General features: G+C 41.7%; 1 protein-coding gene across 3 annotated transcripts in view; it reads left to right on the forward strand.

Moving 5' to 3' along the window:
• SAXO1 (stabilizer of axonemal microtubules 1) overlaps nucleotides 1–27,796 on the forward strand; it is a 107,965-nt gene that overhangs the window by 59,879 nt on the left and 20,290 nt on the right. For all 3 annotated transcript variants that reach the window (XM_050761332.1, XM_050761334.1, XM_050761333.1), the window contains exon 2: nucleotides 25,339–25,518. In XM_050761332.1, the coding sequence (XP_050617289.1) occupies nucleotides 25,339–25,518 (180 nt within the window). The remainder of the gene's footprint in view (nucleotides 1–25,338; nucleotides 25,519–27,796) is intronic.

The following is a 27,796-nucleotide window of genomic DNA, read 5'->3' on the forward strand; positions in this document are numbered from 1 at the left end:
ATATATACACACACACATATATATATCTTAGTATGTACTCATTGATCTATTTTGTTCAGTGGGTTATAACCTATTACTATCATCATTTATTTTAATGCTCAAATTATTCCGTTTGAGCTCCTTCCAGCTGTCTCCCGTGTCCTTTTGACATATGTTCCTTATCCATTCAGCATTTCCTGACTTTCTGACACAAGATATTCCAAGCTCATCTTGTATTTCTCTACCTCAACCGTCAAACTTTTTTCTAACAGCTCTGCCTCCTTTTACTTGAGGTTAATATTTAGAAACCAAGGTCTGATTGTTCACTGTGTTTGTTGCTTCTATATAGATACACAACCCAACGTGCATATCAATGTGCACATATACATAATACACACAAACACATGGAAAATAACTCTTTCCATATCTGTGCATGTATATGAAAAACCCATCAGTTCATACCAATACTTCAAATTCCATTTCAACATTCCAGAGGTCTTTCTAGCTTTCTTCTTTCCATGTTTATAAATAGATTTTGAGGATGAGAACCCAGCTCCTTCTATTTTGAATATATTTACTAATTTGTAAAACATAACCAATCTTCCTAGCTATTCTGGATGCCTCTTCTGCCCCATTGTACCTACAACCCCTTACTGTCTGCTTCCTTGGCCATAAGGGCACACTGCCACCAACATAAGACATAAGGACCCCGAGTTTTTAGATACTGAGCACCAATGTCAAGAAGGGAAGATGGGTCGTGGTAGGTGAGTTCCTTTAAGGCAAGGAAATATGTACATTATCTTTCTTTCTAATTATTACCCAACACAGTACATGGCATATAACAAGAGCTTTGCGAATGTCATATGGATGAATGAATAAGTGGGCAAATACGTGAAAAGACAAAATGGTACATTGTTTAACTTGTGAATATTACAGGGATTACCGGGATCAGGATATAATAGGTAAGACCAAGCACTTTCTGTATCTGAGAAGATTTTTGTCTCTTTTCACTCAAGTGAGTAGCTTTGGAAAGCTGCAGAGGAAAGGGATCAGATACCAGGGATACCTGCTTAAGTAGCCAGATGAGCTGAAAGAAACTCTGGTCTGGAATTAGTTGACAGATGAGGCACCCAGTTTGTCTTACCAGTGCAGCACCAGGCACATGAGAGCCATTTAACCAGGATGTGTAATGATGATAACAATGGCAAGACACGTCTGGGTTTTGGCTGTTTCATTTTGTTTGAGATTGCTGTGTGTGTGCGCTAGAGATAATACAAGGCAACACTCTAGAGAAATCATTCCTATCTACCTATGTGTTTCTGAAATTTCATTTGGCATGCAGTGTCCTATGATACCCATCTACAACTCTGCTGAGATGTGCAGCTGTATGGCAACTGTATTGAATGCCACTTTAAAGGTGCTGGTACTTTAGATGATTCTTCTCTAGTAGTGTGCAGTTGTACATAAATATGCACAAAGCTCATTTTATGCATAATTAAAACCAGTTATCATTCCATTAGAGTTTTCACCAACCTTTACATGGTAACTACCTGTATGACACTGACAATAAATAAATAACACATTATTTTGTTGACTCATTTTGAGAACAGATTCTGTTGGGTGGTCACTTGAACTACTTTCCCAACCCCATTTCTCTTGCCTATTTTCCGGTGTTCTGACTCCACACCTTTGATTTTGCAGCTCCCTGTGCAGCTGGGGGTGGCTTTATGCCCTGATTTTAGTCAGTGAGAGGGCTGTGGGGAGTGTTTTTTTCACTTTTCCTTTGTCTGGTGGCAGAGGGTGGGATCCTGAGTACCTGAGGTTGCTGCCACTGCTTTCGTGAATGGCCTTTGCCTCCCCATATGTACTCCAGGTTGGAAATGGCCATGGCCTCAGACCCAGAAGGACTCGAGGCTTAGTGCAGTGTAGGCACAAAGAAGAGAAAAAGACGTAGGGGCTGGACAAAGGAATAGCAAAGAGGAGAGCATAAGGAAAGAGATGGAATTTTGTAGAAGCTGGAGGAGGCCCTGCTGTTGGTACCTTGGGCTTCTTAGAGCCTCAGAGATGGAGACTCCAGGTCCACTTCCTCTTGAATGCCCTTCTGTGTCTGATCTGGTTCTATGAGGGTCCTTTGTAGCCCTAGACTGTTTGTGTAGCATGACTCACGTCAGGTTTTGAGTTTTTTTGTAGACCTTCTGTTCTAATAAGGTTGTAAAGATTGAGATAATACAGATAAACAGGTAAGAACTGTGCCTGCCACACAGTCAATGCAAATGTCAAATATTCATATTGTTATCATTGAAGTTGTACAAATGTATTGGTGCACAAATTCTATACATTTATGAACAAAAGGGCAAAGGTCTCATGGAGAGCAGTCTCCAGCCAGTCTAATAGAAACGTATGGTGTTTGTTTCTTCAGTAATTTGAGATGAGAACAAGAAGATGGCTACTTTGCAAAGATGAGAGTAAGCTGAGAATTTTATTTTTGTGAATCTTATTTTTTGTAAAGAAGGGCTATCTTCTACCAGAAATAAAAAATGGAATGAATGCCCTGCCTGTTTTCTCCTAACACCTCTTCATTCCCTTGAACTTTGCCAGCATCTGGGAGGTCCAGTAGGAAATGCTCTTTAAATCCTCTGCATTCTTCCAGAAGCCCAAGGGGTTTAACAAGTTCTGACTTCAGTGAAAACATATAAACCAAAAGTACAATTTTTCCAACATTGTTCTTTATACTAGAAATCTTCTTGTGTTTGTCAAGTAACAAAAGCAAAACCTGGCTCTTTTGTTATTGATTACTAGTGAATCAATATAAAACAGGATATTTGGGGGTGAGAGTGGGTTACCTTTAACATTTTACATTGCTATATTTTATTGAAGGAGTGCGTTTTACACTATCTGTAAATTTTAATTTCCAGTGAGAATATATTGAAAAAGTACAGTTGGAAAGGGGTAACTTAAAAATTTTCCCTTTGGGCTAAACATCTGAGGAAAAGTAGAGAAAAAAATCGTTAGTGAAATCAGAGACAACTTTGACATACCGAATTATGAACACACAGCACAGGGAAGTAATTTCATTCCAGCTGCTCAGCTGTGGTAATAATCAAACTTGAAGTCCAGCCTCCTACTTGTTTTGGAAAGTAGGGGGTGTCTTATAACAGTGAGTTAGGTCCCTAAGAATCACATGCTTGTTGAAGAATATTTTTGGTAGTCAAAGAAACAGGCGTAGTGAAATGAGGACATTTTTTCTAAAATCATGCCATTCATTGTTTAAATTATCTTTCTTTTGCTTTAGTGACATTATAGGGGATTTGGTTCCTATTTTGAAAAGCTCCATAGAGACAGAAAATATAGATTAGCACTGGTACATTTTGATGGAAGATGCGACAGTTGAGATTTTGGTTATCTGTTGGAATTCTGAAAGTTTGGAGAATTGAAGCAAGCAGCAGTGGGGCATGGGGAATATTCAGTTTTGGCAGCTTATAAGCAGTGGGGAAAATCCTCGCTGCTCAATTGAATTCGGCATTGGCTATCAAGTCAGGATCTTCCTGTCTGCACATCTTGCTTCACCACTTGCTGCTGCAGAAAGGCCCCACTCGGGACAAAATCACTCCCTTTGGTAGCTGTTCAGGTAGGAAAAGGTATGGGTTGGGTAGGAGGGCTGGTGCAGGTCAGACTGGGGTTGGGGGTGAGGGGACAGGGAAGCCCAGGGGAACCCATTTATCCTCCTCATTACCTGCAGCATGAGACAGGGCCACGCTTAGAGAAGGAAAGACTCCTGAAGCCTTAACGCAGGGAGACTTTGGCACTGAAAACCTGACATGGAGGCTAAGAGACCTTGGGCTAAGTTTTGGGGCTCAAGGCAGTGGGACAACTATAAACATTGAAATGCCGGGGAAGCTGCGTAGCAATAGTAATTTAGAAGGCACTTGAGGACTCCAGGACTTCCAGTAATTCCATCCGTGTCATAAAACGCATGCTTGTACCCCAGAGACTGTTGGGACACTGGGACAGTCTCTTGAAGGAGATGAAATGCAACTGTTCCAGGAATCTTGTCCTTTGGGCCTTTTGGCCCCACTCGAGTTGTCGCCAGTTCACCTGCTGAGACACAAAGCACAACTCTAGGGCTGTGTCTCATATGCGTGTAGATAGATTTGGGTAGGGAGCAGTGGCAGCGACCACAGCCTAGGGCCAGTGTTTGTTTAAAGACTCATCCGGAACTTCCAGTTCTTTGCCTGAACTTGAAGCTAGGAGAGGAGAGGAGGAATCTTTTATGAGCTGCTTGGGGTTAATCTGACCTCGAAGGTGACAGCTGAGGGTAATCCTAGCCAATACCTAAGCATCCCCAAGAAAGGGGCAGTGAACACACAGCACTTGATTGTTATTTATGCAGGATGAGGAAAGGGACTTGTGGAGGGAGAAATGATGAAGCAGATTAATACATGTTGAGTGGTTGATGTCAGCTGGCTGGTTGAAATTAACATGGTGTATAGCATAACTGTTGTCATTTTTACCTTAATTAATTTTATGAGACATTTAACATATTCACACATCAAGCCAAACATCTGGGGCTATATGGATGGTGGCATTTATCCAGCTGTTTACACTCCCTACTTTCCAAGTATCAGCCACGCTCACTGGGTCCCATCCACTTGCAAGCTTAGTAAGGCAGAGGCCATACAATCCCCAACTCCAAGCTCTGTGCTTATGGGTAGAGGAGTGTCCTTATATTCTGAGAGATCAAGTTGAATTTTCCTCAGAAAGGAATGAGATGTAATGAAAAGAACATCCTTTTAGGAGTCAGCAAAAGAGGCATTAGCCCTGGTTTTAAAATGGACTGTTCTATGATATTGAGCAGGTTCTTAACCCCATTGGCCTTGCTTCCTCATCTGGGATATTGGTGATGGCTGCAGCTGTAGCAGAAGTAATAATTTCTGCCCTGCTTAGCTCTCAGGGCTGCAGAAAGAATAAGATAAGACTGTATAGCAAAGCTCTAGAAACTGTGTGTTTTACAAATTGTTCATCCAAAAATATTAAGTGTGTAGGTGTTCCAGGCAATGTGCTTAGCTGTTTATATAATAGTGAACAAGATACCCCCTTCCTCACCAAGGAATCTAGTTTGGGTGATAAAAAAGCATTTTTTAATATTGTGGAATTAATGCTGTGATAAAAGTAATCTACAGTGTGCTGTGCAAGCAACCCAGTCTTGGGTAGGGGTGAGATAGTGGGTCACGAACAGTTACTGTTTTAAAATAGGGATTAGAGGGGCTTTGGGGTTTTTTTTTTTTTTTGCAATGCCTGGAAGAGAGCCTTGGAAAGATTTGTTTAGCACAGCTGTTGGGTTTTGTCCGAAATTCACAGGGTCCTAGATTGCTTGCGAAGAGAGTGAAACTCCAATCAAGTGAGCTTGCTGGTTTTTGGCTGGAGGACACTAAAAGGCCATGTGGGAACAAGCCTACTGCAGCTGACACAAACTTCAGAGTGTGAGAAGGGACGCTTCCTTTGGTTGTTGGCTCTGCATTTATCATCAGCTTAAATCAAGATCCTGTTATATCCAGGTGGTTGGACTAAAGCCTATTAGCCTCAAGGGAAGCTCTTACTTAAGCAGATACATGCTTGTTTCATGTAGGCCCCTCTGCTTAGGGATTTGTATTCATATTTCCTTAATTTGGCCAAAAAAAAAAAAAAACTGCAAAAAGAGAACAGAGTGGGCCCCCATGTGTCTCATTTCCAGCATCAACAGTGATCAGGGTTTTGCCACATTGGGTTCATCCATCAATCCCAGTCATGCATCAATCCCAGCCAGCCATGTTTTTCACCCCTACCTACCTTATTATGCTTCTCTAAAAGTAGGGGCATTTTTAGCTGGGTGCAGGGGCTCACGTCTGTAATCCTAGCACTTTGGGAGGCTGAGGTGGGTGGATTACCTGAGGTCAGGAGTTCGACACCAGCCTGGCCAACATGGAGAAGCCCCATCTCTACTAAAAATACAAAAATTAGCCAGGTGTAGTGGCATGTGCCTGTAATCCCAGCTACTCCAGAGGCTGAGGCAAGAGAATCACTTGAACCTGAGAGGCAGAGGTTTCAGTGAACTGAGATCATGCCACTGTATTCCTACCTAGGCAACAAAAGCGAAACTGCATCTCAAAAAAAAAAAAAAAAAGACATTTTCTGAACCATGTTGCCACTATCTATCGCATCAAAAAATCCAAGGCGTTTTAGAAAACTTTTTTCACTGTCTATTTCTCCCCAAAATGTTACTTTGAGAAACTTCAAGTGTATAACACACTTAAGAGAATTTAAAAGTGAATGGCTACGTATCTGTCACTTAGATTCTATCATAACATTGACACATCTCTACATCTATTCATTCCATTATCCATGCATCTTTTAAAAATGTATTTCTGTCCGGGTGCAGTGGCTCACACCTGTAATCCCAGTGCTTTGGGAGGCCAATGCAGGTGGATAGCTTGAGCCCATGAGTTTGAGACCAGCCTGGGCAACACGAGGAAACCTCATCTCTACAAATAACAAAAAAGGGAAGACTGGCAAGATGGCCGAATAAAAACAGCTCCAGTCTGCAGCTCCCAGCGAGTCCAATGCAGAAGGCAGGTGACTTCTACATTTGTAACTGAGGTACTCACTTCATCTCACTGGGACTGGTTAGACAGTGGCTGTGCCCTCAGAGGATGAGCAGAAGCAGGGTGGGGCGTTGCTCACCCAGGAAGCATAAGGGGTTGGGGAACTTCCTCCCTTAGCCAAGGGAAGCCGTGAGGGACTGTGTCATGAGGGACAGTGCTATCTGGCCCAGATACTACGTTTTTCCAATGGTCTTCCCAACCTGCAGACCAGGAGATTCTCCTGTGTGCCTATACCACCGGGGCTCTGAGTTTCAAGAACAAAACTGGGCAGCTGTTTGGGCAGATACTGAGCTAGCTGCAGGAGTTTTTTTTTTTTTTTCCATACCCCAGTGACGCCTGGAACACCAGTGAGACAGAACTGTTCACTCCCCTGGAAAGGAGGCTGAAGTCAGGGAGCTGAGTGGTCTTGCTCAACAGATCCTTCCCCCATGGAGCCCAGCAAGCTAAGATCCACTGGCTTGAAATTCTTGCTGCCAGCACAGCAGTCTGAAGTTGACCTGGGACACTCAAGCTTGGTTGGGAGAGGGGCATCCACTAATACTAAGGCTTGAGTAGGCAGTTTTCCCCTTACAGTGTAAACAAAGCCACCAGGAAGTTTGAACTGGGTGTAGAACCCACCACAGTGTGGCAAAGCTGCTGTAGCCAGACTGCCTCTCTAGATTCCTCCTCTCTGGACAGGGCATCTCTGAAAGAAAGGCAGCAGCCCCAGTCAGGGGCCTATAAATAAAACTCCCATCTCCCTGGGACAGAACACCTGGGGTAAGGGGTGGCTGTGGACACAGCTTCAGCAGACTTAAATGTTTCCGCCTGCCAACTCTGAAGAGAGCAGCAGATCTCCCAGGACAGCTGTTGAACTCTGCTAAGGGACAGACTGCCTCCTCAAGTGGGTCCCTGACCCCCATGCCTCCTGACTGGGAGACACCTCCCAGCAGGGGTAGACAGACACCTCATACAGGAGAGCTCCAGCTGGCATCTGGCAGTTGCCCCTCTGGGATGAAGCTTCCAGAGGAAGGAGCAGGCAGCAATCTTTGCTGTTCCGCAGTCTCTGCTAGTGATACCCAGGCAAACAGGGTCTGGTGTAGACCTCCAGCAAACTCTAGCAGACCAGCAGAAGAGGGGCCTGACTGTTAGAAGGAAAACTAACAAACAGAAAGCAATAGCATCAATATCAGCAAAAAGGATGCCCACATAAGAATCCCATCCAAAGATCACCAACATCAAAGACTAAAGGTAGATAAATTCATGAAGATGAGGAGAAAACAGTGCAAAAAGGCTGAAAATTCCAAAAACCAGAATGCCTCTTCTCCTCCAAAGGATCATAACCCCTCACCAGTAAGGGAACAAAACTAGACAGAGAATGAGTTTGACAAATTGACGGAAGTAGGCTTCAGAAGGTGAATAATAACAAACTCCTCCAAGCCAAAGGAGCATGTTCCTACCCAATTTCAAGGAAGCCAAGAACCTTGATAAAAGGTTACAGAAACTGCTAACTAGAATAACCAGTTTAGAAAACAACATAAATGACCTGATGGAGGTGAAAAACACAGCACAAGAACTTGGTGAAGCATACACCAGTATCAATAGCCAAATCGATCAAGTGGAAGAAAGGATATCAGAGATTGAAGATCAACTTGATGAAATAAAGCGTGAGGACAAGATTAGAGAAAAAAAAATGAAAGGAAACAAACAAAACCTCCAAGAAATATGGGACTATATGAAAATACCAAACCCTCTTTTGATTGGTGTACCTGAAAGTGATGGGGAGAGTGGAACCAAGTTGGAAAACACTTTTCAGGATATTATCCAGGGGAACTTCTCCAACCTAGAAAGACAGGCCAACATTCAAATTCAGGAAATACAGAGAACACCACAAAGATACTCCATGAGAAGAGCAACCCCAAGACATATAATCATCAAATTCACCAAGTTTGAAATGAAGGAAAAAAATGCAAATGGCACTGAGAGAGAAAGGTTGGGTTACCCACAAAGGGAAGCCCATCAGACTAATAGTGGATCTCTGCAGAAACCCTACAAGCCAGAAGAGAGTGGAGGCCAGTATTCAACATTATTAAAGAAAATGATTTTCAACCCAGAATTTTATATCCAGCCAAACTAAGCTTCGTAAGTGAGGGAGAAATAAAAGCCTTTACAGACAAGCCAATAGTGAGGGATTGTGTCACTACCAGGCCTGCCTTACAAGAGCTCCTGAAAGAAGCACTAAATATGCAAAGGAAAAACCGGTACCAGCCCCTGCAAAAACATAACGAAATGTAGAGACCGTTGACACTATGAAGAAACTGCATCCACTAATGTGCAAAATAACCAGCTAGCATCATAATGACAGGATCAAAGTCACACATAACAATATTAACTTTAAATGTAAATGGGCTAAATGCTCTAATTAAAAGACACAGACTGGCAAATTGGATAGTCAAGACCCATCGGTGTGCTGTATTCAGGAGACCCATCTCACGTGCAAGGACACACGTAGGCTCAAAATAAAGGAATGGAGGAAGATCTACCAAGGAAATGGAAAGCGCGCACACACACACACCCACACACAAAAAAAAAAAAAAAAAAAAAAAAAAAGAAAAGGGGTTGCAATTCTAGTCTCTGATAAAACAGAGTTTAAACCGACAAAGATCAAATAAGACCATGGCATTACATAATGGTAAAGGGATCAATGCAATAAGAAGAGCTAACTATTCTAAATATATGTGCACCCAATACAGGAGCACCCAGATTCATAAAGCAAGTTCTAAGAGACTTACAAAGAGACTTAGACTTCCGCACAATAATAGTGGAAAACTAACACCCCACTGTCAATATTAGATCAATGAGACAAAATTAACAAGGATATTCAGTACTTGAACTCACCCCGGACCAAGTGGACCTAATAGATACCTACAGAACTCTCCACTCCAAATTAACAGAATATACGTTCTTAGCACCACATCATACTTATTCTAAAATTGACCACATAATTGGAAATAAAACACTTCTCAGCAAGTGCAAAAGAACGGAAATCATAACAGTCTCTCAGGCCACAATGCAATCAAATTAGAATTCAGGATTAAGAAACTCACTCAAAACCACACAACTACATGGAAAATGAATAACCTGCTCCTGAATGACTACTGGGTAAATAACGAAATTAAGGCAGAAATAAATAAGTGATTTGAAACCAATGAGAACAAAGAGACAACGTACCAGAATCTCTGGGATACAGCTAAAGCAGTGTGTAGAGGGAAATTTATAGCACTAAATGCCCACAGGAGAAAGTGGGAAAGATCTAAAATCAACACCCTAACATCACAATTAAAAGAACTAGAAAAGCAAGAGCAAACAAATTCAAAAGCTATCAGAAGCCAAGAAATATCTAAGATCAGAGCAGAACTGAGAGAGATAGAAACATGAAAAACCCTTCAAAAAATCAGTGAATCCAGGAACTGGTTTTTTGAAAAGATTAACAGAGTAGACCACTAGCCAGACTAATAAGAAAAGATAGAAGAATCAAATAGGTACAATCAAAAATGATAAAGGGGATATCACCACTGATCCCACAGAAATACAAACTACCATAAGCACATCTATGCAAATAAATTAGAAAATCTAGAAGAAATGGATAAATTCCTGGAAACATACATTCTCCCAAGACTAAACTAGGAAGAGTGGAATCCCTGAATAGACCAATAACAAGTTCTGAAATTGAGGCAGTAATTAATAGCCTACCAACCAAAAAAAAAGCCCAGGTCAAGACGGATTCACAGCTGAATTCTACCAGAGGTACAAAGAGGAGCTTTTACCAGTACTTCTGAAATTATTTCAAACAATAGAAAAAGAAGGATGACTCCCTAACTCCTTTTATGAGGCCAGCATCATCCTGATACCAAAACCTGGCAGAGACACAACGAAAAAAGAAAATTTCAGGCCAATATCCCTGACGAACGTTAATACAAAAATCCTCAGTAAAATACTGGCAAACCGAATCCAGCAGCACATCAAAAAGCTAATCCACCACAATCAAGTTGGCTTCATCCCTAGGATGCAAGGCTGGTTCAACATTTGCAAATCAATAAATGTAATCCATCACATAAGCAGAACCAATGACAAAAACCACATGATTATCTCAATAGATGCAGAAAAGGCCTTCGGCAAAATTCAAAAACTCTCAGTAAACTGGGTATTGATGGAACGTATCTCAATAACAGCTATTTATGACAAACTCACAGCCAGTATCATACTGAATGGGCAAAAACTGGAAGCATTCCCTTTGAAAACCAGCAGAAAACAAGGGTGCCCTCTCTCACCACTCCTATTCTACATAGTACTGGAAATTCTGTCCAGGGCAATCAGGCAAGAGAAAGAAATAAAGGGTATTCAGTTAGGAAGAGAGGAAGTAGCCGGGGGCGGTGGCTCAAGCCTGTAATCCCAGCACTTTGGGAGGCCGAGACGGGCGGATCACAAGGTCAGGAGATCGAGACCATCCTGGCTAACACGGTGAAACCTCATCTCTATTAAGAAATACAAAAAACTAGCCGGGCGAGGTGGTGGGCGCCTGTAGTCCCAGCTACTCGGGAGGCTGAGGCAGGAGAATGGCGTGAACCTGGGAGGCGGGGCTTGCAGTGAGCTGAGATCCGGCCACGGCACTCCAGCCTGGGTGACAGAGCGAGACTCTGTCTCAAAAAAAAAAAAAAAAAAAAAAAAAAAAAAAAAAAAAAAGGAAGAGAGGAAGTAAAATTGTCTCTGTTTGCAGATGACATGATTGTATATTTAGAAAACCCCATTGTCTCAGCCCCAAAACTTAAGCGGATAAGCAACTTCAGCAAAGTCTCAGGATATAAAATCAATGTGCAAAAACCCCAAGCATTCCTATACACCAATATTAGAGAGCTAAATCATGAGTGAACTTCCTTTGACAATTGCTACAAAGAGAATGAAACACCTAGGAATACAACTTACAGAGGATGTGAAGGACCTCTTCAAGGAGAGAACTACAAGCCACTTGCTCAAGGAAATAAGAGAGGACACAAACAAGTGGAAAAACATTCCATGCTCATGGATAGGAAGAATCAGTATTGTGCGAATGGCCATACTGTCCAAAGTAATTTATAGATTCAATGCTGTTCCCATCAAGCTACCATTGACTTTCTTCACAGAATTAGAAAAAACTACTTTAAATTTCCTATGGAACCAAAAAAGAGCCTGTATAGCCAAGACAATCCTAAGCAAAAAGAACAAAGCTGGAGGCATTGTGCTACCTGACTTCAAACTATACTACAAGTCTACAGTAACCAAAACAGCATGGTACTGATACCAGAACAGATATATAGACCAATGGAACAGAACAGAGGCCTCAAAAATAACACCACACATCTACAACCATCTGATCTTTGACAAACCTGACAAAAAGAAGCAATGGAGAGAAGATTCCCTATTTAATAAATGGTGTTGGGAAAACCGGCTAACCATATGCAGAAAACTGAAACTGGACCTCTTCCTTATACTTTATACAAACATTAACTCAAGATGGATTAAAGACCTAAACGTAAGACCTAAAACCATGAAAACCCTAGAAAAAAAACTAGGCAGTACCATTCAGGACATAGGCATAGGCAAAGACTTTATGACTAAAACACCAAAAGCAATGGCAACAAAAGCCAAAACTGACAAATGGGAGCTAATTAAACTAAAGAACTTCTGCACAGCAAAAGAAACCATCATCAGAGTGAAAAGGCAACCTACAGAATGGGAAAAAATTCTTGCAATCTATCCATCTGACAAAGGGCTAATATCCAGAATCTACAAGGAACTTAAATTTACAAGAAAAATACAACCCCATCAAAAAGTGGGTCAACAGACACTTCTCAAAAGAAGACATGTATGCAGCCAACAAACATATGAAAAAAAGCTCATCCCTGGTCATTAGAGAAATGCAAATCAAAATCACAATGAGAGCCGGGTGTGGTGGCTCATGCCTGTAATCCTAGCACTTTGGGAGACCAAGGCAGGCGGATCATCTGAGTTCGGGAGTTCAAGACCAGCCTGATCAACATGGAGAAACCCTATCTCTACTAAAAATAAAAAAATTAGCCAGGTGTGGTGACACATGCCTATAATCCCAGCTACTTAGGAGGCTGAGGTGGGAGAATCACTTGAACCCAGGAGGTGGAGATTGAGGTGAGCGATGATCTTGCCATTACACACACAGTGAGATACCATCTCACACCAGTCAGAATGGCGATCATTAAAAAGTCAGGAAACAACAGATGCAGAGAAATAGAAACGCTTTTACACTGTTGGCGGAATTGTAAATTAATTTGACCATTGTGGAAGACAGTGTGGCAATTCCTCAGGGATCTAGAACCAGAAATACCATTTGACCCAGCAATCCCATTACTGGATATATACCCAAAGGATTAATAAATCATTCTATAAAGGCACATGTACACGTATGTTTATTGCAGCAGTATTCGCAATAGCAAAGACTTGGAACCAACCCAAATGCCCATCAATGACAGATTGGATTAAGAAAACGTGGCACTTATACACCATGGAATACTATGCAGCCATAAAAAAGAATGATTTCATGTCCTTTGCAGGGACATGGATCAAGCTGGAAACCATCATTCTTAGCAAACTAACACAGGAACGGAAAACCAAACACCGCATGTTCTCACTCATATGTGGAAGTTGAACAGCGAGAACACATGGACACAGGGAGGGGAACATCACACACTGGGGCCTGTTAAGGGGTGGAGGGCAAAGGGAGGGATAGCATTAGGGGTAATACCTAATGTAGATGACGGGTTGATGGGTGCAGCAAACCACCATGACACATGTATACCTATGTAACAAACCTGCATGTTCTACATATGTATCCCAGAACTAAAAGTATAATAAAACAAAAAACAATTAGCCAGGTGTGGTGGCGCATGCCTGTAGTCCCAGCTACTGGAAAGGTTGAAGCAGGAGGATGGCCTGAGCCCAGGAGGTTGAGACTGCACTTAGCCGTGATTGCACCACTGCACTCTAGCCTGGCTGACAGAGCAAGAACCGCCTCCAAAAAAAAGAAAAAGAATTTCAAAGTAAATAAGAGATCAAGTAAAATTTTCCTTTAAATACTTTAGGATTTGTTTTCTTAACTACAGTTCAATAATTGTTTTTTTCTTTTGCAAGAAACAGCATTTAATGAACAAATCGTGAGGTGCACTTGCTGAGTTTTGACAAAATCATGTGCCTATTTAACCCAAGTGCCTATGAAGATGAAGAACACTGCCAGTGCTCCAGGACGTTTCTGCATGCCCCTTCGCCCTCACTGCCTTCTCTCACTCTCAGTGGGAACCCCTGATCTGACTTTTTTTTCTCACTAAAGATTAGTTTTTCTGTTCTAGAAATTCATATAAATTAAATCATAAAGTGTGTACTCTTTTGATTAATTCAGCAATTTTTTTTTTTTTAATTTTAAGACAGGGTCTCGCTCTGTTGTCCTGGCTGGAGTGCAGTGGGGTGAACATGGCTCACTGCAGCCTCAGTCCTCTGGACTCAAGTGTTTCTTTTGCCTCAGCTTCCCAAGTATCTGGGACTATAGGCACATGCCACCACACCCAGATAACTTTTGTATGTTTTTTTGTAGATTCAGGGTTTTGCTGTGTTACCCAGGCTGGTCTCAAACTCCTAGGCTCAAAGGATCTGCACACTTTGGTCTTCCAAAGTGCTGGGATTACAGGAGTGCACCACACCCAGCCAGCAAAATATTCTTGAGATTCGTTTATGCTGTTGTGGTTGTGCAAGTGGTTCATTCCTTTTAACTGCTGAGTGGTATCCTGTTGAATGATAATAACACAGTTTATCTACTTTCCTACTGATGGACCACCTGGGCTGTTTCTCCTTTTCAGTTTTATGAATGAGCTTCTGTGAACATTCTTATCCAACTCTTTTTGTGAATATATGGTTTTTATTTCTTTTGGATAAACACCTAGTAATGGATAAGAAACCTCCATACTTTCCTAAAGTGGTTGTACTATTTTACATTGTCACCAATAATGTGTGAGAATTTCAGTTTCTCCACTTTAACAACAGTAGGTTTTGTTGTTGTTTTTCTTTTTCATTTTACCTATTCTGGTCTATGTGTTGTGGGATTTCATTTTGGTTTAAATTTGCATTTCTGTGATTACTAACGATGTTAAGCATTTTTGTATATGTTTGTTGGCCATTTGTATATATTTGTGATATGTATATTCAAATCTTTGCCTAGCTTTTCGGTTTTCTTTATTACTCCGTTGTAGATGATCTTTCTATATCCTGGATACCAGCCCTTTGCAAACATTGTGTCCAAGTGTGTGGCTTATCTATTTTCTCAATGATATCTTTCGATGAGTGGAAGTATTTGACTTTGATAAATGTCTAATTTACCAATTCCTTCCATTATGGTTATTACTTTCTGTGATCTAAGAAATCTTTGCCTTCTTTCAAATCATAAAGACATTCTCTTATATTTTCCTCTAAAAGCTTTATAATTCTAGCTCTTATATTTAGGTTTATAATCTAGCTCAAATTATGTATGTGTATGAGAGATAGGGTTGAAGTTCAGGGATTTGTTTTTAAATCCAGTTTCCACCTTTCGTTCATTTAGGAAGTGCCACACAGGACACATGTATAGGAATCTAGCTGGTGGGTTTTTTTCTCAGTTTGCAAGTTTGCTGCTGGGGCAGGCCGCAGTCCAGTGAACAAAACTGACCCTGACCCATCTATGAGCTTGCTCTGTTTTTGCATGCTTTCCGCAATCATGGTGCCCATCGTGTGCCATGCACTGAGGCAGTGGTACATGAACCCCCCGCTGTGGGGAAGCCAGACTCTCAGCAGGGGCTGCAAGTGTGTGGTGTGTGAGTGTGGGGAAGAGTAACATGAATATGGACTTGCCAGGGGGTCCAGGAAGACCTGGTAGGAGGGATTTTTGAAATCAAACTTCAAGGAAGTAATAGGGAAGGCTAAGAATAGGCTTTCAGGCAGAGTGTTCCCCGGGCCTCATAAAAAGGAGTAGGGCAGAGTTAGAACATTCCAGAGTTGCACCTTCCTTCCCCCAGAGGATTGGCTCTCCAAGAATTGAAAGAGTTGCAGACATGTTTCTTTCTGTGTCTCCCTCTGAGGCGATGAGGCCATTGCCAAAATCCTACCTCATGCCTCCCAGGGATGCCTTGACCAATTGTACCTTCTTGAAGAGGTTTCTGTAATTAATCTAAATATTTTTTCACAGAAGAAATTCTTTTACCTTTTGATTGCCAAGGTGGGAGGGGCCGGAAGAGCCCATGAGGTGCTCTCCAGTAGCCACTGAACATATCCTTTGCTGCTCTCTCCCATCCCTTAGCTCTGGCTCTTGCTGGCATCCCTCCTGCCCACTCAGCCTGACGCATGCCTGCCCATTCCAACAGGGCTCCTCTAATCAGCACCTACCATCACCTGTCCTTAGCCTTGCATTTCTACTGATCAAAGTCCCAACACTGGGCCAGATGGGTCCAGCAGGGCCTCTCCTTGGCATTACTACTCCTGGAATCTAGTCTGCAACTCTTTAACATCCCCTTCAGCACACTCCCTAGAGTACCCTGTACACACCTTGAATCTTTTTTTTTTTTTTGACAGAGTTTTGCTCTTGTTGCCTAGGCTGGAGTGCAATGTCACGGTCTTGGCTCACTGCAACCTCTGCCTCCCAGGCTCAAGTGATTCTCCTGCCTCAGCCTCCCAAGTAGCTGGAATTACAGATGCCCACCACCACACCCAGCCAATTTTTGTATTTTTAGTAGAGACGGGGTTTCACCATGTTGTCCAGGCTGGTTTTGAACTCCTGGTTTCAGGTGATCCACCTGCCTTGGCCTCCCATAGTGCTGGGATTACAGGCATGAACCACACCTTGAATCTCTTCCTAGCTTCTAGTCCTGCCTCGTGCTCTCTCTGTCTGTAGATGCCCTGGGTTGAGGCCAGCAGACCTCGCTCTGATTCTCCTCTCCCCTCTCAAGATGTCTCTTTAATATCATCCATCTGCCCTCTTTAATCATGCCTTCTTGCCAGTCCAGGCTCTTTCTCCACCAATTATTTTTGTTCATCAGAGTATTCCTATCTGTGAAGCTGTTCCTCTATATTTGCAAGGTGATCTGATTTTAGTTCTTCCACCCACTACCCCATGATGACCACCCCAGAGTTAACATTTCTTGAGTACCTCCTGGGTAATTTCTTGCTGCTTTCACCACCAGATTTTTCAGAATCATGGTCTTTTGTCTCTAGCATCACTTCTTCAGCATTGAGTCCTTGGTCCCATCCCAGCTGCTCTACTAAAGCTGTTTTCTAGCCACCAAATAAGATGTCTTTTTCCCAGCCCTCATGACTTTTGATTCTTCTGTGGCATCAAACTGTTGAACATGTAGAAGTCTTTTCTTTATTTGATCCCTGTGACAGAGTTTTCTTACTTTTTGTCAGTTTTCCCCCCAGAAACTTATTTTCCTTCTTTGCAAATATGGTTTCTCCAAGGTTTTGTTTTTATTCCTTCCTCTTCTGTTCTGGCAACTTCATTCATATGGCTTCATTGTTGTTCCAGATGTCTTCCAAACGTGTGATTCTACAAGTCGTCATGTTCAACAGCCTGTGGACATTTCCATCAGAATTCTCTTCTCTTCTCTTTCCCTTCCTGCACAGATTTTCACCCCACCCCCTAGCCTAACCCAGGGTTTTGGCAGGCATGGCTTAATTGATCAAGGTAGTCTTTTTCACTGAACCTGGTGGTAGCCTCTTAATCTTTCCAGCGTAGCGCTCAGGCAGTGACTGCTAGTTGGTGTATCATTTGCACCTATTTGTTACATGTGTACCAGATAACCATTAAGGTTGCTTTTCTCTGACTTATATTTCAGGGGTTGGCCCTGCTTTCTGTTACCCAATTTCTAGTTGCCTGAGGGGTTAGTCTTTGTCAGAGGTTCTGGTTTACTTATTTATTTTCTTAGAGGGAGTCTCCCTCTGTCGCCCAGGCTGGAGTGCAGTGTCGCCATTTCAGCTCACTGCAACCTCTGCCTCTCAGGTTCAAATGATTGTCCTGCCTTAGCCTCCCGAGTAGCTGGAGTTACAGGTGCCCACCACCACACCTGGCTAATTTTTGTATTTTTAGTAGAGATGAGGTTTCACCATGTTGGCCAAGCTGGTCTCAAACTCCTGACCTCAAGTGATTAACCTGCCTCATCCTCCCAAAGTGCTGAGGTTACAGTCGTGAGCCACCACACCCGGCTAAGTTCTGGTTTATGATCCTTGATCATTTCACTGGCACCATGAGTGGGGTATAAGCCAGAGTTATTCAGATTTCTCATACTGTTCTGATTCTTTAAAGATCTTAATAGACAAGGTGTAGGTAGGAAGTGTGAGGTATCTTGCCTCAAGATTGCTGTAAAGTATATCTATGTCCAAAAGTTGTCTTAGTTTGCAATTCACAAAACTATTCTCACTTGTCCTTTGGCCTCCGGATCTATCATAAATAAAGGAGAACAACTTTTAGTGAATAAATATTTTAAAAGTTGATAAAGCACTGCAGGTAAACACAAATGTACATTAGGAAAAGTGTGGGCTTTATTCTTTCCCTGAGGCTAATTGGATTGTGGGGTTGTTAAGACAAAACACCATTCCAGAGACATAGATCCTCCTTTGAGAAGGCTTTGCCTGTAGCATCCAGAGTTTTTGCGATTCCAGGCAGCCCAGAATCATTCTAAGCTATTAGCATGGAAGGATGACTTTTATGACTTGGTGTTTGGCGATCCTGGGTAGCTTCCCCTCTCCTAGATGGAGAATGTATTTTTTGCACTGCTTTCCTCCCTTGCACAGCAGCTGTGACAGGTCACAAGCTCTTAACTACTGGGTAAAAGGAAAAATGGGCTGCAAATCCTTTAAGAGTCTGAACTTTGGGTTTGAAATTGGATTGTAAGTGGAAGTCAGGCATGTGGGAGGTGATTGGGCCCTGGGGTGAAGGCTGCTGCTGACCAGCTGTGTGACTTTGGGCAGTAACTCAGCATCCACATCTGTATAATGAAGCAGTAGGGCTGGCTGGTCTCTAGGGTTCTCCTAGATCTAGCATTCCATTTTCTTTATTTCCCTGGTTATTACCACTGTTACTTTATCTAATGACACTCTTGTTTAAGCAGCAAAGAAAGTTCTGTAGGAAATCAGAATTTTAAAGAGGAGTGGAGTTATATCTATTTGTTGGTTTGTATTGGGATATTTTTACACTCAGTGGGAAAGAGGAGAATGTCTTGGAAGATTCTGAGTGTAGCTGAGGGAACTTGGAAGGGCAGACAGACTATTTATTGATTGCCCTTAGGTTTATCAGAGCAGCTAGAAAAGAGATTTGGTACAGGCTGGCACTCCATCAAGCCACGTTATGTACGGCTGTGATTTAAAAGCATAGGCTTTGAAATCAGGCTGACCTGGGCGTCCAGTCATGGCTTCATCACCTTCTGGTTATGTGGCCTTAAGCAGGATAACATCTTCTTAGCACTGGTTTTCCTATTTGTAAAATGGTGATGGTAGTGCCTTGCCCATTGCATTGCTGTGAAGATTAGATGCAATAGTATACAAAACTCTTAGCCTGTGTGGTGCATGGTAATTGTTCCATAAATTAGCCTATTAATTACAGCGTGCTTGCTTTGGACAGGGCTAGGCATTTGAACTCCAGTACCTGGTTTCATCCACATAAGTAGAAATTGTTATCTGCAGATTAAAGAGGAGAAGATTGAAGTTCAGAGGAGTTAAGTGGCTTTCTCAGTGTTACGCAAGTAGTCAGTAGCAGAGCTAGGATTGTAAACCAGATCTTCCTGCCTCCGAGCCCCTTTCCACTATGCACCCTGCCTCCTCGAGTGAAGGAGAACCCTCTTCACTGCCCACATCAGGCTAGGCTCAGAAGGGGATCCAGAAGACTGGTGAAAGCAAGACAAGTCATGAGTATCCTACAAGATGCTGCCCTTTTTATAGATTAGATTCTAAAAAACTACTGAAAGTTCATATGTTTGAAAAGCCCAAAGTCATGTTATACCAGCTACTGTTCAAGCTTCCAGTTGGTGGCAGGGAGAATGGTCATGCGTTTGTTTTGATGAATAGCTTTGTTTGCAGCCAAGAAAATTCTTAACATGGAAGTTGAGACTGATCATGGTGCTTACACCCATAATCCCAGCACTTTGAGAGGCCGAGGCAGGAGGATTGTTTGAGCCCAGAAGTTTGAGACCAGCCTGGGCAACATGGCAAAACACCATCTCTACAAAAAATAAAAATATTATCCAAGTTGGACAGTGGTGCATGCCTGTAGTCCCAGCTACTTGGGAGGCTGAGGTGGGAGGATTGCTTAAGCCCAGGAATTTTGAGGCTTCAGTGAGCTATGACTGTGCCACTATACTCCACTCCTGGTGACAAAGTCAGTCCCTGTCTCTAAAAGACACACACACACACACACACACACACACACACACACACACACACAAGTTTAAAAGTAGAAGATCATGCAAGGCTGTGCAGTAGAAGAAGAGGTGGGGACATAATCCCATGCACACTCTGAGCAGAAGAGTCACAGCCAGTAACTGTGTCATGGGATCTTCAGCAGCTTTGTGGGGAGTCAGGGGTGGTAGTGGTAGCATTGAAGATGGGCCTTGAAGACAGAGAAAAGTGAGAGTGGCAGGAAAGTGAGCAGCTGCAGCTAGTGTTCCAAGTGCATAAAACTGAAACTTGGTGCTATAGATGGAGATGAATTAAGGAAGTCAGAAAAACTGCTTTATTTTTTATTTGTTTTAATGACTATGATTATGTCATATGAAGACAGGTCAGAGAGATTTTAAGAAAGAGACGGATATTGTATTAATCAACAAAAAATATTTTTTAGTGTCTTTATCTTTCCTACACTTTTAGAGAAAACTTCCAGTACCCAAGTGCTTGCGGTTCTTTTGTCTGTACCTTCGAATTTTAGATCTGCACTTTCCAATTCATATTTTTATGGCTTCATTGTTGTTCCAGATGTCTTCCAAACGTGTGATTCTACAAGTCATCATGTTCAACAGCCTGTGGACATTTCCATCAGAATTCTCTTCTCTTCCTTTCCCTTCCTGCACAGATTTTCACCCCACCCCCTAGCCTAACCCAGGGTTTTGGCAGGCATGGCTTAATTGATCAAGGTAGTCTTTTTCACTAAACTTGGTGGTAGCCTCTTAGTCTTTCCAGCGTAGCGCTCAGGCAGTGACTGCTAGTTGGTTGCATTTGCACCTATCTGTTGTATGTGTTGACCATTTGGAATATGTCTGGTCTGAACTGAAAGAAATGTACAAGACACGTTGGATTTTGAAGTATAGTAAGAAAGTAAAATATCTCATTAATAATTTTTAAATGGATGTTGAAATGATATTTTAGGTATATTGGGTTAAACGAAACATTAATACATTAATTTCACTTGCTTCTTTTTACCTGTTTTAAAAGCTTTAGTTTTTTTAGAGATACTACGTCTCCCAGGCTGGAGTGCAGTGGCTATTCCCAGTCATAGTCATAGCACACTGTAGCCTTAAACTCCTGAACTCAAGCGATCCACCCTCCTCAGCCTGCTGAGCAGCTGGGACGATAGGCAGGTGCCACCATGCCTGGCTTTTTTTACCCTTCTAATATCGCTACTATAATAGAAAATTAAAAATGACATATATGACATGGCTTGCATTGTATTTCCATTGGATGATGTTATTCTAGAGGAACATATTCTTCTTCTTTTTTTTTTTTTAAACTTTTTTTTTCTTACCGGTGTACCAGTGCAGTTGTTACATTCTTAAAGTTCTGTTATCCATTCTAGGATTGCTTGAGAGTCATAGATGACTTGAGCTCATTGTATGTCAGGAAGTGTACCTGGTCATTTGAAAGTGATAAACACCTATCCTATATCTATGATTGGTTCACGTACACCATTCTGAACTTCAGATTTTTCATCTACATAACACAATGGAGATACTAGAACAGATATTCCCTATGCCCCCTTTCCATTTAAAAATTCTGTGATTCTAGGCTAGGTGTGGTGGCTCATGCTTGTGATCCCAGCACTTTGTGTGGCTGAGGTAGGTGGATTGCTTGAGCTCAGGAGTTCAAAACCAGCTTGGGAAGCATGGTGAAACCTCATCTTTACAGAAAATACAAAAATTACCCAGGCATGGTTTTGCATGTCTGTGGTCCCAGCTACTTGGGAGGCTGAGGTGGGAGGATTGCTTGATCCTAGGAAGTTGAGGCTGCAGTGAGCTGTGATGGCACCACTGCACTCCAGCCTGGATGACAGAGTGAGACCTTGTCCAAAAAAAAAAAAAAAAATTCTATGATTCTAGCTTGGAGCCAATGCTCAGAATCAAGTATTGTTAATTATTTCTGGGTTCCATCGTAAGGTCTCTACTACTTTCTCTTCCAAGTATCAGAAAGTCAGTGTTATGTCCTTTGACCCCTGGGAATTGTGAATTCTTGAGTGGAAAGACTTTAGAGAGTTCTGTTCTGGTAGGCTAGATAAACCTCCTCTCTCCCTTTTCCTTCCTGGCCTATGGCTCCATCTGGGTTTGTTTGCGGGTGTACCTGAGCAAGGTGGTGAGGGGAGCTCTTGGAATGACACAAGTATCACAGAGCTTGAAGCAGTTTCAGTTCTTTGGATCACGGCTTCCAGGCTTCCTTTTAAATACCCTAGGCAGGGCAATTCTACAAACTTTCTTTAGATAGTAATTGGTTCTTAAACATTGAGAAATCTGTCTTTACCTTTTTGACTCTACTAATGTTAGAACGAATTATTTTCTGTTTCTTGATAACTTTTAGATATCTTTCTTTCAGCAGATCATCCTCTTATACACCATTCATCCATCTATTAAATACATATATAATATTGGCTAGCTTCCAAAACAAAAAGATGTCAGACTTGATCTTTATCCTTGAGGGATTCCTGGTTAATGAGGGTTGGGTAGATCACCAGTGAGAAGACATGGTGCTGGGTATCTTGAGAGGGGTATTCAGGGCGTTCATGGTGCAGGTAGGGAAAGGAGATGACTCCATGAGCACACTCAGGCAATGAAACATTTATTTTTGCATAAGAGTTTTTGATATTTCAAAGTGAGACAAGGTTTCAGTTAACCAGCAATAAGTCAAAGTCTGCTCTATAAATATGTTGATATGATTCCATTTAATGGAACATCAATGTCTGGGTAGAAGCTTGTTGCTCTACTGAAATCACCTTTCATGATGCCGATCATATTGCAGTATTTTGCCAGTAAATGTATTTTTCTTTTGGAATAAATCCTTATAGTGTGTTACATTTTTTAAAAGTAACAATATGGAAAGGGGGTTATATGAAAGTAGTTTTACCAGTTTAAAAAACAGGGGCACTGAAAAGGGAAAATACCACTCTGCCTGTGGAGCCTGTTTTATTGTAAGTGCCTGAAACTAAGTTATCCTGAATAAAATCTTGACTTTTCTTTTAGAGTGTGGGTGAATAAAATATACATGCAGAGGTATTTTTGGTAGCCAGTGCTTCTTGGCTTTTGATTTGAGGTTTGTAGGAATCCTAAAAAGATAGGGTACTGGTTGGCTCAAATTGAGATCTCAGGTAGTTGGACTGATTGTGAGCACAGAAATGGCAATAATACTTAACATGTATCTACTGTGGGAGATGGGTTGTTTACTATGCACACATAACAATTTATCTCTTGAATGTACAAAAGATACTTTAAAGCACTCAATTTATGTGCCAACAATTAGGAGATATTTTATTAAAGGTGTATAACAGAAATACATAGCTTTGTACATTAAATGCCAAGAATGTGCATTCTGAAAAAGAAAAACCAAACTTTTACCTATTGTATTTAACATTGTGAAATTTAGATATTCATACTATAAGGACGGCATATTTGTGAAAGATTTCCTTGTCAATGATGAGGAATATCTAAAATATTTACCATGAATCAATACTGCTTTTACAATACAAATAAAAAGTAAATGAGGCAATTTCATGCCATCTTAAGGCATTTCTGATAACAAATCTATAGGTGAGAAGAAAATAAGTAGGGATATCTGTAATGGTACTTGTTAATATGCAGTTCTAGCCATATGAACAGTACAGGTGTTGATGATTTTTCTCTGGGGAGTAGATTGAAGAGAGGTACATAGTAACAACAGTGGTGGCAGTAATATTTATATAACAGGTTGAACTTACTAACAGGAGCAGCATGCCAGCTGTTGCCTGGAAAATAGCTTTACATTAGAGCAGTGGGGAGTTCTTGGTTTCTTTCTCTGATTTTATCTCCCTTCCCCCATGTACTGCCCCAAAGTATTGCATTTTAGTTTCTGTGATTAAAAATCAGTTCAGTGTGAAAATGAGAAAACAATTCTATGCCATTCCTGAAGGTAGCTAAGTTGGAAAACACCAGCATGGAGTTTTTGCTGATGTGCTGGTGCCTAATGATGAGAGGGATCCCAGCTGGATTGTGAAGATTGTATGTGGGCATATACAAAATTGATTAACTGCCTTCACTTAGTTTTTGACAGCTTTAACAGCTGCCTCAGTCCAGCTGTAAGTGGTAAGTAAGTAAGTTTCATTTACTACCAAGCATGTAAAATGGAAAAACTCACTATAAATTATAACTGCTAAATACTATCTATTTATCATTTGTTCAATTCATCCCTAGGCATAAATTTTATTTAATCATTCACTTATGCACACAGTCTTTCATTCAATAAATATTTACTGAATGTGCTAGTATACAGTAAATATTTACTGAATGAAAAATTCAGGATATGATACATAGAGATGTACATCATGTACAATGAACAGTGGACAAGGTTGAAAAATGTACAATGTACATGTACAGTGTAGCAGTGAACAAGGTTGATAAAGGCCCTGAGCGTGACAGATGAGACAATAAACAAACTCGCCAACAGACATGCCAATCACAGGTAGCTGTAAGTGATGAGACAGGCACACGCAGGGTGATGGGAGAAAATATGTGCACACGCAGGGAAGATTGGTGGGGAGACAGGGTGCAACGGCGAGGTGGTTCCTGGGTATAAGATGATTGGGGAAAGTCTTTCTAAGGCTGTAATAACTGAGGTGAGACCTGAAAGAATGAATGAGGGAGACTTTCGATGTGAAAGTGGTTTCACATAGTCGGTGGTGTTTGGTGGACTCAGAACTAAGGTGGTTTTGCTTTAAATGATGTCATTTGTGTACACTGATGATATTCTGAGTTGACTCAGGAGTCAACCAGTTAGAAAAGACACTGGCTGGCCCTATTGGAGAGCCTTAGAGCACCCTGTTGGGTCAGTAGTAAGCCCTGAATTCCTGGGCTGTTGGGAGACCTCAGGGGAGGACCTGAGGCAGCTGGGTGGCACTCGGAGAGCTTGGGACACAGCCATTTCTCTGTTATAGTATGGAATTATTTCCATGCTTACACAAGCAATGTGGCATCTGTAACAGCTTGTGTGTAATTCTGTGATCCAAGGAATTTTTATTAACCAATTGTAGTTACAGACTACCTTTATATTCTGGCCACTTCACATAGTTTAGTGGAAAAAAGTAAGGGTTGAATTCTGGTCTTCAGTGTTGGCAGTCATATGATTTTGCAGTCTGAGTCACATTTGGCAGAAGTACTCTTATCAAATTGAATTTATTTCTCCCAAGAAGGTAATCAACCTAACTCTGTGTCTTTTATAGGCGGCATCACTGTCCACATCTCCCTACCAAGATTTATGATAAAACAGAGAAACCATGTCTTCTCTCCGAATATACCGAGAACTACCCTTGCTATCACTCTTACCTGCCCAGAGAGTCCTTCAAGCCAAGGCGGGAATACCGGAAAGGGTCTATACCAATGGAAGGCCTGACTACATCAAGGTGAGGGCAAACGGTGTTAATGTATGCAGGTACATACAACACTAATGTAGTAACATGCTGTGCTAACGTATAATATTAATGTGTAGTGCTAATGTATTAATATGCAGTATCAGCATGTAATATTAATGCCTTAATGTACTATGTCTCTGAGAGAAAATCCTGCATTTATGAGCCTTCTCAGTTTGTTCCAAATTTTCTGTTAAAGAGAAAGGATTCTTGCTTGCTGAAGTAAAGGGTGGGGAAAGGCTGGATTAATTTATATAATAAAGGATTGGAGGTTAAGAAAAATATTTAAGGGATGGAAAGAGTGGGGGATGTTGCTGAAAAGCAAGTTTTGGGCTTTGTTACATGAAAAGCTCCAGGCCAGCTTGGGTAGGTGGCGGGTGGTGGTGGTGGTGGTGAAAGAGAACTTGGCAATAGAGAAAAAGTAAGCTTTTTTTTCCCCTTAAGATTATGCTGTAAATTTTGAATTGGGGTTCTCCTGAATGTTCTTCAAGAAATGTGAACAAATAATGTTTTTCTTTTAAATTATTATTGACTCCCAAACTAAGGTTGTTTAGTTCTGTGAGGAGGCTGAGCCACACAGTTCAGTATATTAGTGTTGCAGAGGTGTTTGTACTGAGGGGGTGCAGAAAAGTTGTCAGTTCAGAGTTGTTCTACAGGCAAGGCTCTTGCAGATTCTGCTGTGGACAACTCAGTGAGTGACTTGTGACTGGTGATCTAGTAGAGCAGAAACATCTTTGAGTGCAGTTGGGAAGTCTCAGATTGTATAGTTTTGTCCTCAGCTGAGCCCTGAAAGATTGATGTGTTCTCTGCCTTCCCTGTTCTTCATCCCTGTAAAGGGCAGGGTTGCTGTGAGGTGGAGATGATGGTGAATGTTGACTGTTCCAGCACAGTGCTTGCACATCAGTGCCTCAGACTTGGTGACTTTTCTTCCTATTGTTCCCCTTTGGTTCATAATTTTGTGCTAGTAAAGGTCCCAGATGGTTTAGGTGAAGCAGAACCATTCTAATTCATTCTGCCTTCAGGTTTGCTCCAGAATAGGACTGGAAACATCTCTTGAGACTGTGAGTTGGAGGTACTCTTCTCTACACAACACTGCCATCTTCTAAATCCACAGGAAGTCCATGTCTGGGTAATGGGGTAGGAGCACCCACAATGGGAGAAATGGAGCCAAAGGATTCCTGAGCTTAGTGGAAACCACTGGACAGGGGCTTGAGAATGAGAGGGAGTTGAGGGCCTTGTCTGATGCTTGAGTTGAATCAGGCCACTTTTTAAAAATATTTTTTTTTAAACAAGGTTTCCTTCTGTAGCCATGGCTGGAGTGCAATGGTGTGCATTGCTCAGTGCAGCCTTGAATTTCTGGGCTCAAGTGATCCTCCCCGCTCAGTCTCCTAGTAGCTGGGACTACAGGCATGGGCCACTATGCCCAACTATTCTTTAAACTTTTTGTAGAGATAAGGTTTTGCTATATTGCTAAGGCCAGATGATTATGTTTATTCTAACCATTTATCTTAAATGATTTGGTTTAAACAGTGTTTCTGGGTCCTGATGTATTAAAACATTGTAGTTTATGCAGCTGTTTTTTCAACCTATGATTTATTAAACAATATGAACACTAAAGTTTGGGCTTCATTTTGCCAGGAAAACAGTATTCTTTGTCTCTGAGAATCTGAAGACCATAATAAGAAGTGTGAACCATTTCTGAGCATTGCTTTTGTTTTAGGAAGCCCTGGTCAACACCGAGTAAGAGTCCTAGGCACCTGTATAAGGGACATGTAATCAGTAGGAAAGGATAAGAGTAGTACTGAGGGGTGGCTTGCAAATATCTTGTTCGGTCTCCAGGGGTGGGTCTTTTTATCTCTTTATATCCAGTTTGCAGGAAATGAAGAACACTTTGTGAGATGTCTAGTTGGCTTCAGACATTGATATATTTCCTATTCTGAAAGTATAGATGGGGATGATTTGAAGGTTGGTTGGTGCAGGTTGCTTTGTTAGCTGCCCAAAGCTTAGGAGAATGAGGACAAACCCTTGGTCTAGGGCGGAAGCCCTGCCCCAGCACCTAGCTCTGAGGCCCCCAGATGCAACTCCAGATAGCCTCCCTCCTCCTGATGGTGCTTCGCTAAACAAAAACTTACCCTCTGACCTGTCCTAAATTATCCTTGCCTTGTGTCACTTACAACAATAAACATATCACCCAGAAGGCCCCTCTGCCTCTCCCGGAGCCAGAGTAACAATGAATATCATGTACCTCAAGTGTGGCTAAAGTAGGGGAAAG

Source organism: Macaca thibetana, chromosome 15 (genome assembly GCF_024542745.1).
Source record: "Macaca thibetana thibetana isolate TM-01 chromosome 15, ASM2454274v1, whole genome shotgun sequence".
NCBI lineage: Eukaryota > Metazoa > Chordata > Mammalia > Primates > Cercopithecidae > Macaca > Macaca thibetana.